Source organism: Plecotus auritus (genome assembly GCF_963455305.1).
Source record: "Plecotus auritus genome assembly, chromosome: 8".
Taxonomy (NCBI): domain Eukaryota; kingdom Metazoa; phylum Chordata; class Mammalia; order Chiroptera; family Vespertilionidae; genus Plecotus; species Plecotus auritus.
Window position 1 is genome coordinate 110,482,029 of NC_137782.1, and position 18,792 is coordinate 110,500,820.

Genomic DNA, 18,792 nt, shown 5'->3' on the forward strand with positions numbered 1-18,792 from the left:
ACACAGGCACTAAGTGTGACCAAAACAGCTAGTTTATGCCACCATATTGGCTGAAGGGCTGTGAGCCTCCCATGTGCCTGCTTATGGGAAGTGATGTCTGGCTTACTTGTGGTGGGAAACACCTTAGAAATACTATTTTGGGGTGCCACACCCAGGGTTATCTGTGTTTGCTGCCGTTGCTGCTGAATTGGATATTCCTCGGGGCGAGTTTTAAACAGCTGCTCCAGATGAGAAATCTAAGCTAAAACAGGAGAAAAAAGCCAAAACAGAAAAATCCCACAGCCGTGCACGAGAGCCGAGGAACACTCACTTTTCATAGGACTTAATTGCCTGCTCCACCTTTTGCTTGTAGATGTTGAGCTTGACTCCTTGGGGGTTAATTAATGTCATCTTGTTCGTGTCGCTGCACACGTGTGCCAGAGGGAACACCTACACAGCAACACACAGGAAAGCGTCATTGGATAGGCTGACATGTTCTTTCAAAGGTGGCGCCACATGGCTACACAGCATGTTTTCCTGACTCTAAGGTCAATGTAATTGTAGCAAGTTATAATATATATAGAAAGTCGTTAAGAAAAAAATCAGATATCGTTGCTAACCTTTTTTCTTCCAAAAACTATATCTTTATAAAATAACCACCACATAAAAAGGCAACAAAACTATTTGGGGAACTGTTGTTAGAACCAGTGTTATCTTTATGAACTCTGTCCAATCGATGCACAGTGAGAAACTGGATCTCATTGTTGCTACTTGTAAATTACTATTCGGGTTATACATCTTTTTCATATATTTAATTTAATTTTCTTTTGAGAATATCGATGATAGTTAATATCTTTTGACCACTTTCCTTACCAGTTTATGGGGTTCTTTTTTTTTTAATTGACTTCAGAGAAGAAGGGAGAGGGAGAGAGAGACAGAGAAACATCAATGATGAGAGAGAATCATTGACTGGCTGCCTCCTGCACACCCCACACTGGGGATGTGCCTGCAACCCGGGCATGTGCCATGACCGGATTCGAACCTGGGACTCTTCAGTCCACAGGCTGACGCTCTATCCACTGAGCCAAACCAGCCAGGGCTATAAGAGGTTCTTATACACTGAGTGGCCAGATTATTATGATCTCTGAATGCATAATAATCTGGCCACTCAGTGTATATCCTATATAATAAAAGGCTAATATGCAAATTGTCCCCTCAACCAGGATTTCGACCAACAGGCAGGCCGGCCAACCACCCATGTCCCCACCCCCTGGCCAGGCTGGCCGAACCCCACCCATGCACGAATTCATGCACCGGGCCTCTAATATATATATATATATATATATATATATATATATATATATATATATATACACACACACACACACACACACACACACACACACACACACATACACACACACACTGAGTGGCCAGATTATTATGCATTCAGAGATCATAATAATCTGGCCACTCAGTGTACATGTCAGATGGAACTGCGTTCTGTGAGAGCCCAGAGCCCCAGGCTCCACTCGGGGCTCTGTCTGTCTGCACCTGCTGCTACCCTCTGGGCTGGATGCCTCTACCTGCATCTCAGTACCTGTATATTACACACTTAGCTCTTCCTAGCAGTGTAAGCTCCCCCAGAGCAGGGACTGTGTTTTAGTCACGACTGTATTCCTATCACCTAGCACAGTGCCTGGCACATACTGTGCCCTCAACAAATATTTATTGATCGATAAATATATGTTCACAAAAAGGCATATTCCATATTTTAATATTTAAACAAAAAAGAAAAAGAAAGTCTAACTAACAGGATAATATTAAGCAATATCGTTTCAAAATTGTATCTGCTTCCAACCACAAGGAGCATATAGGCATCTTGGAAATGTGAGGAATTGTTTTTAAAAAGCAATTTTTACTTTCAATCAATCAAGACAATATAGATCATGCTTTTATGTACCCCCTTGCCTCCAAAATTACACAAAAATAGTACTGTTGTTATAGTTTAAAATAAAATACATAGAAAGGAGAAGGAATAGATGCAGGGTGGACATTTTTCTAGAGATGAAATTGGACAGAGCTGTGAGCAGATGAGCAGGGCTGAAGCCGCAGGCTTGCTTGCTGGCTCCCCCTAGAGAGGCAGGCAGTGGGAGCTCCCGGACAGCAGGTGGGTGATGAGTGCTCTGTGAAGGACAGGGCCCGAGTGGGCTCAGTGCCTGAAGCCAGCACTGGTCTCAGGATCTCCCACCCCTGAAAGAAAGCCAGGCTAGGAAGAGGGCACTGAATCTCTAACCCACCCTCTGGTTCTATATTCCAGGGTCACCATGGAGCTAGAGCGCTAAACGGCAATGAGGCGGCTCAAGGGATGGACTGAGGCAAGTGCAAAACAGGAGGAGAAAGAGTTAAAAACTCTTGTTAAAATGAGCCAGCGTAATTCCAAAATACACACACACACACACACACACACACACAGACACACACACCACAACTGATAGCTGAGCAAATCATCAGAATGTCAATTCACTTAAGAAACTAACTTATGAGCCATCTAACAATGACTTTATATTAATTATGATTTAAATGAATTATGATTAGATTGTTCAAAAATGTAAAAGTCATATAAAAGTACAAAAACATACAGAGTACCATAAAAAGAAATGAATGGGAAAAACAACAATAATAAAAGGAATCTCTCTTGGAAAAAACAGTATTGAAATTGAAAACTAAATATTCTAATCTTGTTAAAACATCAAGACCAAAACCAACAAGAAAATAGACAAAAATTCAGAAAACTGACGAGAAAATCATAAAGTTATGAGGCCCCATAGTCAAGGCTCGCTACTTGTCAGAAACATGAATTCAGCGTGTGGCTTCTAACAGTCTCTGTCAAAGGCAGGAGCCAGAACAGTGGGTCAACTGGCCTTTGGGAACTAAATGAAACTTAGAGGAAAAAAATCTTTCAAAATAGAGCTACATATCACATAAATTTCCCGGGGGGGGGGGGGGGGGGAGCGGTGAGGAGGGGAGCGGAGACAATCTCAACAAAAGACCCTTACATTTCAATCACCTCTGGGGATACAACACTTTTACAAGTCTCTGAATAGCCCTCCAAGTTCGCCAACTTATATGGCTTAGTCACAAATCAACACCACAAAATGCATAGCAACGCCACCCCATTCACCATTTTCAGCGTGGCCCCTCCACGCACTGAAGAAAGCCGTCAGTCAGGTTCTACTTCCCTCTTTTGTGGACTTGGGCCGCATGCCTGGCATGGCCATAGTGTGCTTCAGTGTGGAAGCAGCTCAGGTTTGTGCGGGTCTGGCTCGTGCACATGCAGACTGAGGGAAAGACAAAGTCATACTCCACACCTTCAATCTGTGGTCTTAGTTTTTACAACATGGTGGTCACGTGAAGGTCCCATGGGATATTCTCTTTATGATGTCAAATTTAGTGTGACTATGAGGTCACAGGGACTGGGAGGTCAGCTCGTGGCTGCCGGCTCCTGCCAGGAAGCCACGGGCAGGGGAGGCGGTCAGTGAAGAGCCTGCCAGCTCCACTTGAAAGGGAATAAACCCTGCTCACACCTCCTTTGAAATGGTGCACTTCTTACCTCTTATAATGCAAATAAGCATAACCAACTTATGAGAGACCCTTCTAGACAATATTCAATAACCAAAGGGAGCCTCATGGTATAACCTACTCAATTCTCTGAGGTTAGTCTATAAACCTCACCACATTGATATTAATAAATCACACTTTGTCTGAGAAGGTTTTAACTAGGGGGAGGAAGTGAAGGAAGGAGACAGACACTGACCATAAAGGCAGAAGAAATTTCTAGAATTCATGGATAGCCAATCTGGGCTGATTCTGTTAGAACTTTTCTCACTGTTGGACCACAGATACCTTAAAGGAACCACTGTACTTGAGCATAGTTTTATCAATAATGATAATAGTTTATTCTTTACTCTCTGCCAAGCGATAGGCACTCTGCATATTTTCTTACTCAAGCCCTGTATCAATATATTCATACATGCAGCTCTTGTTATATGGCCTGCCTCTCCAATAAACTCTAATTCTTTATTCCTTTTAAACATGCTAATTTCTAGTACTAACCATTTGTTGAACATATGAAAGAATAAAATTTTGTATAAATTAAAATATTGGCCAAGGCTCAAAAATTTTAAAGTTCATCTATATTGTAAAACATAATTAAGTTTGGATCCCAACAAATTTGAATCCTTGGTAACTGAGGTAAGAGATGAGTATAACTTTGCTATTTTTAAAGAGGTGTTTGCTAAGCATAGGTGAACAAGGTTTTAAGAAAGGTATTTAGCTTACATAAGAAAACTATTATTGAATAATAAATAATAGAAAATTAAAATGAAATACAATTTCATGTAGCAATTGGAAAAGTTCTTAAATGTTAGTGTTCTACATGATAGCAGAGATATAGGAAAAGAGGCATTCTTAAAATTCCAAGTAAATGGCTCAATAATTGGGATAATAGTTAAATAAATTGTAGTAACTCATATTATTGAATATTAGTGCAACCATTAAAATCATCCCAAAATGGTCATTACAAGGAAATACATTCATAACATATGCTAAATAAAGAAAGCAGAATACAGCCCTGGCTGGTGTTACTAAGTGGTTATACTATTGGCCTGCACACTGAAGGGTTGTGGGTACAATTGCCGATCAAGGGCATGTACCTGGGTTGCAGGTTCGATCCCTGGCCCTGGTTGGGGTGAGTGGGGAGGCAATCAATGTGCCTTTCTCTCTCTCTCTCTCTCTCTTTCTCTTTCTCTCTTTCTCTCTCTTTTTCTCCCTCCCTCCCTCCCTCCTTTCACTCTCTCTAAAAATCAATGGGAAAATATCCTTGAGTGAGGATTAACAACAACAAAAAGTAGAATGCAGAACTGTGCACACAGCTATTAGTTGCTAAAGTAGTGCAGACAGAATTTTACCTGACAACATTCTGTGTTTATAAGCAATCCCACAATCCCCCTTTTGAAATGAGAAAATAGCATGAAACTGGTATTTAAATATTTATTGTTCAACCCTGACTGAATTCACCAACTACTTTTTTTTTTCAATAAAATCAGCTCTTCCAATAAGTATCCACTCCTTGCTGCCAGCTTGGCCAAGAAAGGTCTGACTGGACATGTGCAATGAAAATGCAAAAGCTGTGCATATCCTGATGGGTAACTCCGAGTACAAATAGATACTTCAGTTGTACAAACTGTCGAGTGCTGAAGCCTAGGTTTGCTTTCGAACTGCATCATCTCTAGTCTCCAAAGAGCAAAATGAAGGCAGGGCCACAAAATTAACTGGCAAAGCAGTGTGCCAATAAAATCATTCATAAACCCTGAAAATATGCTATTTACTTCAGTGTAGATTACAGTATAGATGACATATTACTTTTTTATCTTTACCAAAGGATATGTTTAATTATTTTTAGAGAGAGGAAGATGAGGGGAGAGAGAGAGAGAGAGAGAGAGAGAGAGAGAGAGAGAGAGAGAGAGAGAGACATGGATGTGAGAAAGAAATGTGGATCGACTGGTTGTCTCCCAGACACTTCATCCTGACCAGGGATTGAACCTGAAACCTTTTGGTATACGGTATGGCGCTCCAACCAACTAGCCACTTGACCAGGCACATCTTACATTTTTAAATCTAAACTTTTAGAATATAAAAAACTGTATTTTCTATTTAAATTTTAATTTAAAAATAAATAAATAAAATGGTGTAGGAGATACACATTTATTGGCCTGGAACAATGTTCACAATAGACTATTGAGTAAAAATGAGGGTACAAAACAGTATATTTAGTTTGACTTCATTTTGGTAAAACAAAAACAAAGAACAAAGGATTTACAACAGTGAAAAGGTATAGCCAGCTAACCACCAATGATTCACCTGTGGTGGAATTGTAACTATTGTTTCTTTTTCATTTAACTATATTTTCTATTTTTTTTTTACACAATGAATATATATAGCGTTTGCAATAACTGTGCTTTTGAATTTTTAATTAAAGAAGCTTTTCTGTCAATAGAAGGTTCTGTTGAATGCTACTATATTTGAAAGTAACAAAATGCCAGGTCTGTCACACATCCCCAGCCTCTTTGCACCTAACATTCTTCATCAGCTAAATGCTGCAAGGCATGGCCACCTCACTACGTTGCTCTCTAAGTTTTAAATGAAGCACTTTGATGATATCAAGTGTTTCACTCAGAACCTAGTGTGAAGACTCCTCTCATACTAGATCAGAGACCTGCCATGGCCATCAGGAGTAAATGAGCTGGGGTGCCAGCCAGGGCTATCTGACCACAAGGCTCTCTGTTGGACTCAGATTAGGGTAAAGCAAGAAGGCTTGATGGGATGCTATTAAAGACATCATGATGATGATGACGACGATGATGAAGATTTAGACTTTCCAATGATACAGACTAATGTTTCCAAATTATTTTGGTTTTATTATTTTCAAAGCAATTGGCAATAAAGAGCTTCAAATTCTAGATACATCAAATAACTAAAACAGTTTTATTCTATATATGGCTTGACAATGAATGATTCTTTTTGAAAGAGGTAAGATAAAATTATCTGGTCCATTGCAGACTTCAACTGCCAGTTAGCATTTTGAAATGGAGAGTTGCTAGGGCAACCTCTCTGCTCAATATTTTATCTCCAAGGTGACAGATTTGATGCTGGTCTAGGAAACACTGAAAACCAAAACAGCATTGTGTTCCAGAAGAAGAAAGAGCCCCCACACAAGTCATGAATGAAACAAAGAGTAGGGGACAAAGCCAAACACTGCTTTACAATTCCACCCAGATGGATGTGGCAGTGCATCGAACACAGGAGTAAGAGTCAATTAAAATTCTCAAGGAAGTGGGTTAAGGTTCATGTTTTCTTTTTGGCTCCATTCTAGTTTTTGTCTACTTTTTCACAAAATGTTATGTCCAAGTCTCAAAAAGCTATATATCCCACTAAGAGGGAATAATTTTAGATTATAGTTTTTCTATTTTCCCATTGACAGCCAGGGTCTCTTACAGTCAGAGGAAATATTAAGGAATAAAAGATGTAAGTGTGCTTTAAGGGTGAAATTGGAATTCATTACAGTACATCTCCACCATCATCATGACTCTTGCTCTTACCGTCAATAACAAAGGACAGTAAGCACGCTGGGCAGTGTGTTACCTACCCCAGGTTTGTGATGAGGACGTGCAATGCCACCAAAAGCACCAAGCACAAGTTCCCTGGAAGATGCACTTGAAAAGCTTGGTCCTCTCTCCGTGGCTTTGCTTTCTAGCATCAGAAGACTCGAATGTTCTCCTGAGGACCAGGACCTTCACTACTCTTCCTCCGAACTTTTCCCTCTTAAATTTCACTCTTGACATTTTTCCCTCTCTCAGCTCCATGTGGTTTGGTCCTGTCCCCTGTGTTACCACCTGAGTCACAGCCACCTTGCCTTCTCACTGCCCCTCACCTTCCCAGCCTTGCACCCTTCCAACTCTTGTCCAGATGGCAGTCAGAGCCCAAACTTGGTCTTTTCTCTCCTCTGTAAAGAACCTTCAGTTCCCCTCAGAATGACATTCAAAGTCCTTAACTCCGTCAAGACCTTCCTTCCCAGCTTTAGCACCTTCCTGCAGCGACACTAAGCTTCCTTTGAAGTGAGAACTTTCTCTGACCCTTCAACTTCCCTGTGTGCTCCCCACTGAGACACTGCTCCTCACCTCTGCACCTTCATAACTCCTTTCCCCCAGGCCCAGACTAGGGCTGAGCAAATGCCCCAGGTCTGAACTCTCAGGCCATGACGGAGCATTTCTCTGACACCTGAAACTGGTGAGGGGACCCTCCTGGATCTTCCCAGAGGTCACAAGAACTGGAACTTCTTATTTTAGTTGCTATTTCCTCAACTGTGTGTCGTATATGTTACCAATATTTTTCTGAGACCTGCCTTAATTTTATTTATATGGTTTTATATAAAATAACATTTTTATTTATTCAATCCATAAACATGCCCTTCATGGTTTTTTCTTTTATTTTATTCTCATGTTTTCCTACCTTATCATGTTTGTTTTTAGAGAAACTTACTTTTGATGTATTTCAGCTTATTGAGAGGCTTAGAAGAAGACATGATAAGCATAAGAAAATTCTACTTCCAGGGGGAGTTCACTAAATATACTCTACTCCAAATAAAACTCAAGAATTTAATAAAATAAATCCATAGCATATGAGAAGTTGTCACCAAACTTGCTAGAAGAAAGCTTCACGTGGTAAGTTGATACCTGACGAATCAGGTAGCATTCACTGCAGATATAAATAGAATCTGCCAGTCACAAGCTGACAGGCACAGGACCACTCACTTAAGCAAAGCCATCAGGAACCCAGCCTAAGTGATCACACACACAACCTCTGCAGCAAGAGCCACTGGTCACGTCACCCAGGCTGATGAGGAAGTCCATGGGCATAATTTCTAAAATGTGACTAATAGAAAAACTCACCAATTCATCCACTTCTTCCAGATACACCAAATCTCAGCCATTGCAAGAACAATTAGATAAAGCTCTTTTTAAAAGAAGCTTTCCTGCCTTTGATTTCTTTTTCAACTTTTTATTATGGAAAATTTCAAATATGTAAAAAAGAAGACAGAACAGTAGAATGAGGCCCCCACCATTCAATAGTCTTATAATCCTATCTAATAAAGAGGTAATATGCTAATTGACCCTCACACCATCGCAAAGATGGCGGTGCTCACAGCCAATAAGGAGGGAATATGCTAATTACTGCCCCGTCCTCAAAGATGGAAGCGCCCATAGCCAATAAGGAGGGAATATGCTAATTGACTGCCAAGCCCTCAAAGATGGTGGTGCCCACAGCCACAAGATGGCGGCGCCCAGTCCTCTCAGCCCCGCCAGGGCAGCAGGCATGCAGCAAGGCCAGGCCTACCCCTAGGCAGGCCCGACCACTCTGTGCACCTGCCTCCAGAATCCCCCAGTCCCCTCAGCCTCCCAGCCACCCAGGGCCAGCCCGAGGTGCAGGCAAGCCTCAGACAGCGGCTGCCCAGCCAATGCCCAAGGTGCAGGCAAGCCTCAGATGGCGGCTGCCCAGCTGCCCAGGGCTGCCCGAGGCTCAGGTAACCAGGGCTGGCTGAGGCTTGTGCTGCTGGCAGTGGCAGCAGCAGAGGTGTGATGGGGCATCGCCTTTCCTGATCACTGGGTCGCCTCCCGCTCCTGAGGGCTCCCGGATTGTGAGAGGGAGGCAGGCCAGGCTGAGGGACCTCCCCTCCAGTGCATGAATTTTCATACACCGGGCCTCTAGTCCAAATATAACAATTATCTACTTATGGCCAATGTGTTGCTTTACCTACTCCTCCCCTCCCCACACTGTTCCCACCATACAGATTATTCTGAAGCTAATCCCAAACCCCTTCTATTCCTCTGTAAATATTTCAGTGTGAGATAAGGTTTTAAGGATATTCTTTTCATTTAGCAATTGTAAGGCCTGGCATGTTCCTATTTAAATCATTAGTTGCTGTTACATTGAAACCTTGAGTTCAAGCCTTATGTTCTCTTGTCTTTTGTGTTCCCCATCCCTGTGCACTCTGGCTGCTCCACTGGGTCTGTTCTTGCTAAGGGCAAGGACTTCTCACCACACAAGGCAGTGGGAACTCTTCACATTTATTTGGCTTCCTCCACATGTAACCCCACCACATACCTTCTTACTGGAAGCTCTTAGCTCTTTCTCTTCTTCTGGGACATGAATGACTGTCACTCATCACTCTCTTAGGGCTCTTTTGTTCTGGCTAACTCTCCATCTGTCTCTCTGTCTTCCTCCCTCCCTCCCCCTTTCTCTCATTTTCCTTCGGAGACTTTGATGATGCACGCAGGAAGAAAAGGTGAGCAACAGAAGAACCTCGTCTCTCACAAGCGGAGAACCCTGAACTGCCAAATAACAAAGGCCAGTTCTTTCTTAGCTTAACAGCAAACATGCTTCTCACCGCCTGTATAAAGAACTCCTTTTCAGTGGGTAAAATGCACTTTTGTTACAACTGTACAAGACATTGATGTGGGCGGCTTTTCATTTAAGCATGAAATGAAAACGATGTTGAGCAGAGACACAGGAAATCAGTTTACCTCATCAAAGACCTTGGAAGTCACATGCTTGCCCAGGATGGGAATGTAGGTGGGGCTGTGTGGGACGGCTGTCACCGATAAGGCGTCCATGATGGTGAGTTTCCTGGCAACCAAGCCGTGGGTCTTGAGCCAGTTTTCTGAAGCCAAACCTGAAAAACTGAGAATACTTGTCTGTGACATTTTAAAACTTACAACAAAAACAGAACAAAACTGCCCCCGTAAAATTAAAACTCACTCTTGGTCATAAACGTAGCTTCCTTCTGGAGTCGGTCTTTCTAATGATATGTCGTCTAGATACTCATTTGTCAGCAGGATGCTCAGTTCTGTGGACAGGGAAATGGTGGCTGGACAATGTCCTCACACACTGGGTTTACAGCAAAATGCAAAGGGGGCACACATATCTGAGTTCAGCTGTGACTGAGGGCTGAGAAATGGACCTCGCTTCAGAGAACACTGTCCCTCAGAATGGTTCTCAGGCAACACTCACCTGCGGTTGACACTGAAGCCCAATGCCCAGGTGAGTACCGCGCTGTCATTGTTTTACCCACCTCACCCCCGGGCCACAGAGATGTCCCTCCAGGAAAACTGAGACATACACATGCTCTCACTCTCTAGAGAACACATTTTTACAATGTCGAATAAGAATACCACTCACCACTGGTGGTTTAATGCGGCCCTCTTTAGGCTCCTCCCAAAGAACACAGGGGAGCTTTGATGGACATTTTAGTCGGTAACAGTTTGTTTTGTGGTTCCTCAGCTCTATGTAGGGAAACCAAATCCTTATTAGGTCCTGCTTAGTTGTAGGGTCAATTGCTCACATTGGTATTCGGGGTTTTAATGTACTCCTTTACATAAACTTGGATTTATTTATGAAAAGGAATATTAGCTCATCAAATCAGTAGCATTTAGACAAAGAGGAATTTGGGAGTGAGCTAGTTAAAAGCCTAACGTATCATATTCTAATCAAAGGATGAGCCCTGTAAGGATGGTGCCTAGAGCAGACTGAGGAGATATGCCAGGTGAGCTGAAACGAGGGAAAAGACATCGCCTCCATCAGCCTGAGGAGCACAAGGTTCCCTTAAGCTGTGACCCAGCACCAACAGGCATGAATGTCACCCAGGTGCAACCTACTACCCAGGGAATTCTGGATTGTGTGTGTGTGTACCTAGGATTTATTATTTATCAACTATTTGAAATATAGGGAAAAGTACTATAGTAATTAAACTTTTAGAAATCTACTATTTTAACAATAATGACTTTATCAATAATAATAAAAACTGAGTTTAAAAGCTATATTTTCCTCATGTTTAGACCAGAGAGGAGTTTATTGGATGGTGCCACCTGTGACAGAAGGGAAGAAAATAAACCACCCGTGGACCTGGCTGGGTAGCTCAGTTGGCTAGAGCGTCATCCCTATATACCAAGGTTGTTCAATCCCCAGTCAGGGCATATGCAAGAATCAACCAATAAATCCTATATAATAAAAGCCCAGTGACTGAAACAGCGGAATGACCGGAACAACCAGAACGACCGCAGCCCCTCGCCCAGGAGGGCCCCGCCCCCAAGAGGGGACCCCCCCACCCCAATCGGGGGCCACTATCAGGACAGGCCAGTTGGTCCTCACCTGTGCTCCAGGCCTCTATCTATACTAATAAAAGGGTAATGTGCTAATTAGACTGGACATCCATCTGGACGTCCTTCCGCACAAAGCCACAGTGGTGGGGACTGAGGCAGAGGTGGTTAGGAGCGACCAGGCCAGCAGGGGAGGGCAGTTAGGGACAACCAGGCTAGCAGGGGGGGGGGGCAGTTAGGGACAACCAGGCTGGCAGGAGAGGGTAATTAGGGGTGATCAGGCTGGCAGGCAGAGGCAGTTAGGGGTGATCAGGAAGGCAGGGGAGCAGTTAGGGGTGATCAGGCCAGCAGGCAGAGGTGGTTAGGGGCTACCAGGCAGGCAGGCAGAGGCGATTAGGAGCAATCAGGCAAGCAGGCAGGTGAGCAGTTAGGAGCCAGCGGTCCCAGATTGCGAGAGAGATGTCCGACTGCCGGTTTAGGCCCCATCCCAGCAATCAAACATCCCCCGAGGGGTTCTGGATTAGAGAGGGTGCAGACTAGGCTGAGGAACTGCCCCACCCCCATGCATTAATTTCGTGCATCAGGCCTCTAGTGCATAAATAAGTGAAACAGCAAATCAATGTTTCGCATAAATAAATGGAACAACAAATCAATGTCTCTCTCTAAAAATCAGTCAACCAATAAAATATTAGAGTGATATCAAAAATAAATAAATAAATAAATAAATAAATAAACAAACAAACAAACAAACAAACAAACAAACAAACAAACTGTGAAGTATTAGACGCTCAGATTCAAACCCTGCGGTGGCAGAAGTGTGGCCACTGGCACCGTAGCCGCACAGGCCCGTGTGTACTAAATACCCAGGCACAGTAAGCAAGTCTCACCCTAAGAAAACCCAGTTCACAAAAGCAGGAAGACCTGATTTACAAGAGAGTCCTCTGAATAGAAAGCAATCTGGACTCACTTAGAAAGTATGTGCCTCCCTCCTAAGTATCTACATGCCCAGCTCGCAGGAGCCGACCCTGGGCAAAGGGAGCCACCTGGCTTGCTGACAGAGACCCTCTCTGCCTTGCCTCTGTCACCGGGAGGCTTCCAGCTGCTGGGAGTGGGAAGGCCATCCGTCTTCTTGCTGCAAGCTGAGCTTTTGAGGGTGCACATCTGGCTTCTGAGCAGGCTGGTTTTGGTCGATTCTGCAGGTATGACAGGGAGAGAGGTTAAAGGAGTGTGGGATGGAAAGAGATACTTCATTAGATGCAACTATTTCCTTGGATCCTTAAAAACAGAATGCAGCCCTAACCGGTTTGGCTCAGTGGATAGAGCGTCGGCCTGCAGACTGAAGGGTCCCAGGTTCGATTCCGGTCAAGGGCATGTACCTTGGTTGCGGGCACATCCCCAGTAGGGGGTGTGCAGGAGGCAGCTGATCGATGTTTCTCTCTCATCAATGTTTCTAACTCTCTATCCCTCTCCCTTCCTCTCTGTAAAAAATCAATAAAATATATTTTTTAAAAAACAACAGAATGCAGCCTCAGTTTCCCAACCTCAGAGCATGGCTCTGCAAGCAACTGAATGCTGTGGTATTGGCTTGCTCCACTCATCTTAATTCAAGCTCTGACCCTTTTGAAGAGAACTCTGCTTCCAAGGTCATTCATTCAGTTGTTGGCAGATTTACTTCCTTGCGGTTGCAGAACTGAGGACCCTGCTTCCTCGCTGGCTGTCAGCCAGAGGCCTCGTTCTGCTCCTCACTAGGAAGGCACCGCATTTCTACTCCGGTGGCCCCTCCATCTCCAAGCTGCCACGGCACACTGGGTTCCCCTCATGCTTCGTCTCTGGTTTTCCATTCCGCCACCAGCTGGAAAATGCCTCTGCTTCTAAGGGCTGTGTAAGTACCCCCACTAGACCCTGTCTCCAGGTCGACATGACGTGATCATGGGAGTGATGACTCAGAGTCACAGGTTACAAGGGTCAGAGGGGACATCTTTGGGAGGCTGCTTTAGAAGCTCTGTCTCCCACAGTTGCTGTCCACACCTTTATATTATTTTCTACCTTCTGTTGGGTCCCTTCAACTTTACCACATGGACACATCAAATATTGATATTTAATCTGTGTGCATTAGAGGATAATGAGCCTATACCAAGATACCTTGAGTTTTCACATGTGATTTCTTAAACTACACTAATTGTAAATGTGTCTGTACTTCACAATTTAGAGGCACAAGTACCAAGGCTTTATGTAGTATTCATGAATGCAATGTGTTCTTATTTTCAACAAGAAGGGATTTACCATCTCCCATAAGAAATTAGATAAAGTGAATAATAGTTAGCAATCTGCAAATTGTCTGTCTTTTGCACAGAAAGGGAATACCGGGGCTGGCCTCCATGCATGGAGATAGGAGTGTGCTATATGTTAGTCATAGTTTTTCTAGGCAACAAAGGGTGAGTCCTGTCTTGGTTGCCTCTGTAACCAGGAATTAAGAAGGATGCGTCTTTTTGGGAGCTATGTCTGTGAAAAGCAGATAAATGATCCACACAGGAGAACTGAACTCCTGCCCCTGACCACAATGACAGCCCACCTTGACCAAAGTTACTAGGCAAAAATAACCACCACACAGGTGTGCCAAAACTAAAATAAAATTTTCCTCTAAAAGTCTCCAAGCACTTTCCCTCTCCCACTCTCTCTCTAAAAAGAAAAAGGACCAATGGAAAAATATCCTCAGGTGAGGATTAACAAAAAATTAATTAAAAATAACAGTCTCCGAAGCATAAAAACTGCACTATTCACAAACTCTGCAAATAAAACATATTTATCTGGCAGTGGATCCAAGCATTTAACTCCTCCTCAAGCTCTGTATAGTCCATCCCCACGTTCTTCACTCTCTATTAAAAACTAAAACAGAATAAAAACTCAACACAGGGTTGCCTATCATTGGCAATGATCCCACATCTAAGTGAAATGACAGAAGTGACAAAAAAGCCATTAGACTGTTAAGGATGCATAGCAAGTAGCAGATTTCTTGGGAATGGCAGGCAGGACTGGCAAAAGGGATGCAGCCACACAAGTGGTCCAGTATGGGAGCCTCTTTGTCCCCAGGGGCTTGACACATTCCTCCCTTGCACAAAGACCCCAGGACAAGTGGACCGATAATTCAAGAGGGACCAAGACATGCAAGTGGCCCATCCTAGGAAGCCTCTCCATCTCTCTGGACGAGAGGACACCCCTGCGACAATGGTGGAGAAGCCCCCTCAACCCTCCTGCACTGAGAGGCATCTGTAGTCCTGGCCTGAGGAAGCTCAGGCAGCCCAGCAGGGACCAGAAGCAGCCCCAGTGACACCAGAAAACCAAGCACCAAAACCATACCACAAAGGCTGTGAAAGTTAAAATGCGATTGGAACCACAAAACCAGGCTGAGGTCTATATGTGAACCCTGACGAGGGCATCTACTTACTAAAAGAAAAGATTTCAATAGGATCCAGAGTCCCTAACATCATACCCCAAATAAATGTTCAGGATCCTATAAACAAAATTACCCAGCATATCAAGAACCAAGAAAATCACACCTTGAATGAAAAACACAATCAAATGACTCCAACACCAACATGAATCAGAAGATGGAATTATCTGACAAGAAATTCAAAGAAGCTATTTTTTTTCCCTCACCTTTTTTAAAAAAATACCTTTTTATTGATTTTAGAGAGAAAGGGAGAGGGAGAGGGAAATAGAAACATCAATGATGGAAGAGACTCATTGATCGGCTGCCTCCTGAATGCCCCACACTGGGAACCAAGCTTGCAACCTGGGAATGTGCCCTGTCCAGAAATCGAACTGTGACCTCCTGGTTCATAGGTCAAAGCTCAACCACTGAGCCAAAGAAACTATCTTACAGATGCTTCATTAATCTGTCTATATAAAAGACTAAGCGACTGGCTGACGGGCCCACTGGCCAGTAGCTATGATACACACTGACCACCAGGGGGCAGACGCTCAACACAGGAGCTGCCAAGCAACAGCAACTTTGCAGAGTGCTCTCTTGCACTCAGGGACCCCTCGGGGGATGTCGGTCTGCCAGTTTCAGACCGATCCTCACAGACCAGGCCAAGGGACCCCACCGGTGCATGAATCTGTGCACCAGGTCTCTAGGTAATTATAAGTTCTCTTGAGACAAATGCACAAATAGAAAAATCTCAGAAAATACATATAACTTATAAAAAATTTCCAAGTGGAAATTATAAAACTGAAAAATAAAATAACAAATTATCTTGAAGAAATGAAACTTACTTTCACATAAACCTTGTACATGAATGCTTATAACTGCTTTATGTAATATTCCCAAACTGGAAACAACCCAAATGTTCAACAGATGAATGGTTAAACCAACTCTGATATATCCATATCATGGAATACTATGCAGCAATGAAAAGGAACAAGCTATTGATACATGTAAAAACTAGGATGAATCTTCAGGAAAATATGCTGAGTAAGAAAAGCCAACCCCCAAAGGTTATGTACTGCATGATTCCATTTATATAACATTTTTGAAATGGTAACTTTTTAGAAATGGAGAATTCAATGCGTCCAGGGCTTAGGAAAGGTAGGTGTGGTTGCAGAAGAGCAATGCCCGGGATCCTTGTGGTGATGACTGTTCTGTATCTTGACTGTGATGGTGGAAACACAAAACTACTCGTGTGATAAATTCGTATAGAACCACAGACACACACACACACACACACACACACACACACACACACACACATGAACACAGTAAAACTGGGTAAACTGAATAAGATCATGTAAATATCCTACTTGGAATATTGTACTATTACTAGAGGCCCAGAGCATAAAAATTCATGCACTCAGGGGTCCCTCAGACTAGCCTACGCCCTCTTGCAGTCTTGGACCCCTTGGGAGATGTCCACCTGCTGGCTTAGGCCTGCTCCCCGGGGGACTGGGCCTAAGCTGGCAGTCAGACATCCCTCTGGCAGCTCAGGAGCCCTCGGTGGATGTCTGACTGCCAGCTTAGGCCCAGTCCTCGTGAGGAGCAGGCCTAAGCTGCAGTCAGACATCCTTAGCACTGCTGAGGAGGTGGGAGAGATTCCCGCCACTGCCACTGCGCTCGCAGCCATCAGCCTAGCTTGTGGCTGAGCGGAGCTCCTCCTGTGGGAGCGCACTAACCACAGCTCCTGCATTGAGCGTCTACCCCCTGGTGGTCAGTGCGCATCATAGCAACTGGTCGTTCCTGGTCGGTCCACCAGTAGGGTCAATTTGCATATTACCCTTTTATTACATAGGATTTTTTGCAAGATGCCATCGTTGGCGGACCTGGGGGAAGAGTAGGCATACAGGATTTCTCTGTAGTATTTCTTATAACTGTATGTGAATGTACAAGTATCTCAATAAAAATTTCAATTAAAAACCACAAGGTTAGGCTTCTTTTATAATATTGTGTGGATTTCATTTTATTCTACTCCTTGCTTTGAAGAACAACCATCAATGACATTCAAGCCATTTTGTTCACTGATACCTGCGTGGAGGAGTTTCTTTTTCTGAATCTGTTGATGTGAAAGGTCTTCTGGTACTTTTGACATATTTGGGGAGGACACCCAGGTTGCCTCAACATCAGAGTGAGGATTGGCACATTTTTCTGTGGTTGAAACCAAGGAACAGATTTCTTTTTGATGCCTGTTTTGATTTAGATTTAAAAAAAAAAATAGACAGAGAAAAAGGAAGAACAAAAAGAAAAAGGAGGGGGGAAACATAAAATTTTCATCAAGAAGGCAGAGTTAGATCAATAGTCATGTTGAAAGTTGCAAACTTAAAGAAGTGAGCTCCCCTCCCCACTTACTAGTAGGTAACGTGTAAGAACAGCCCTTGATCGCTGCCCCACCAGAAGAATGGACAGGGACCCAGATCTGGGGCCACTAGATATGGCTCACATTGCAGCTCTCGTCCTTCCTGTGACTCAGGGAGGTCGCTCAACCCTCTCTGAACTTTCTCACTGTCCTCATCTACAAACTGGTAACCAGCTGTGCTCTGACTGCAGGGGCCCATGTGAGGACCAACACGAGGAGCTGGCTATAAACCAGGAAGCACTACAGGAACCCACGTCTCTGACCAAAGGGTTGAACAACCAACTCATAAAAGCCTTGGAACCCCCGTAACAACACCAGTCACAGCAAAACATTCTGGTACAGATCTGGGGCCAAAAGGAACCCTGAAATGCCCCAGTGTTTTCCCAGTCACACCTTCTCTGAAGCTCTGAACACAGCAGCCACAGAAAGTTTCCAGAACAATCTCCTGCTCCAGCAAGTCCAGCATGCTCTCCCTCTTCACTCCATCCACCCCCACACTGTGCCTGCTCCATGGAGCACCCACCCGATGCGCACAGTTCTGTGTACCCCACCCCACTGTGCATCCATGACAGAGGGGCCACATTCCTCTGTGCGTCCCAGTTCTCGTGGTTCCTCACTTGTACTCAATAAATCTTTGAAAAAAGAAGGAAGAGAAGATATTTGGGGGCTATTTTTTCCGCTGGTAGAAAACTAGAACACGGCAATTTGTTTTTGAATGGAGCTAAATTGGTGAATGACTTCTAATGTGAAGTTAGAATGATATAGAAACAGGAGGCACTGCATTTACTTTCCTCTATATTAATTCAGAGCTCCTATTACGTGCAAGCATGCTCTTGTTTAGTCCACCCAATTCTGCCATGACTACTGTTACTCCCATGTTATAGATGAGGACCCTAACATGCAATGGGAGGAAGCCTGGATTAAAACACTTTTCCAGATTACATAAGAGGTCACACTGGTGCTCTGGAACCCATGGCCCCTTCCAGCCCCTAAAAAAAGGAATATAAAAGAATTAGAATGCAAGTATAGTCAACTGACCAAGCCAACTTCCTGAGGTTTTCGTTTGATTAAACAAGGAGGCAAGGGCAGTTGAGGTACTGGCTGAAGCACAGAGAATCCTACCAATTAACTTGATTCTGAATTTATTTGTTCAAATCCTCTCAATTTAGAAGATATACCTGAGATTTCCCAAACACTTAAAAAATGATGCTGTAAAGTCTCATTATAAGAGACTAGAGGCCCGGTGCATGAAA

General features: G+C 43.6%; 1 protein-coding gene across 3 annotated transcripts in view; it reads right to left on the bottom strand.

Moving 5' to 3' along the window:
- VWA3B (von Willebrand factor A domain containing 3B) overlaps positions 1–18,792 on the bottom strand; it is a 167,338-nt gene that overhangs the window by 44,790 nt on the left and 103,756 nt on the right. For all 3 annotated transcript variants that reach the window (XM_080684536.1, XM_080684535.1, XM_080684537.1), the window contains 5 exons: positions 17,212–17,369; positions 12,737–12,886; positions 10,357–10,444; positions 10,122–10,278; positions 311–429 (listed from right to left, as the gene is read on the bottom strand). In XM_080684536.1, the coding sequence (XP_080540662.1) occupies positions 311–429; positions 10,122–10,278; positions 10,357–10,444; positions 12,737–12,886; positions 17,212–17,369 (672 nt within the window). The remainder of the gene's footprint in view (positions 1–310; positions 430–10,121; positions 10,279–10,356; positions 10,445–12,736; positions 12,887–17,211; positions 17,370–18,792) is intronic.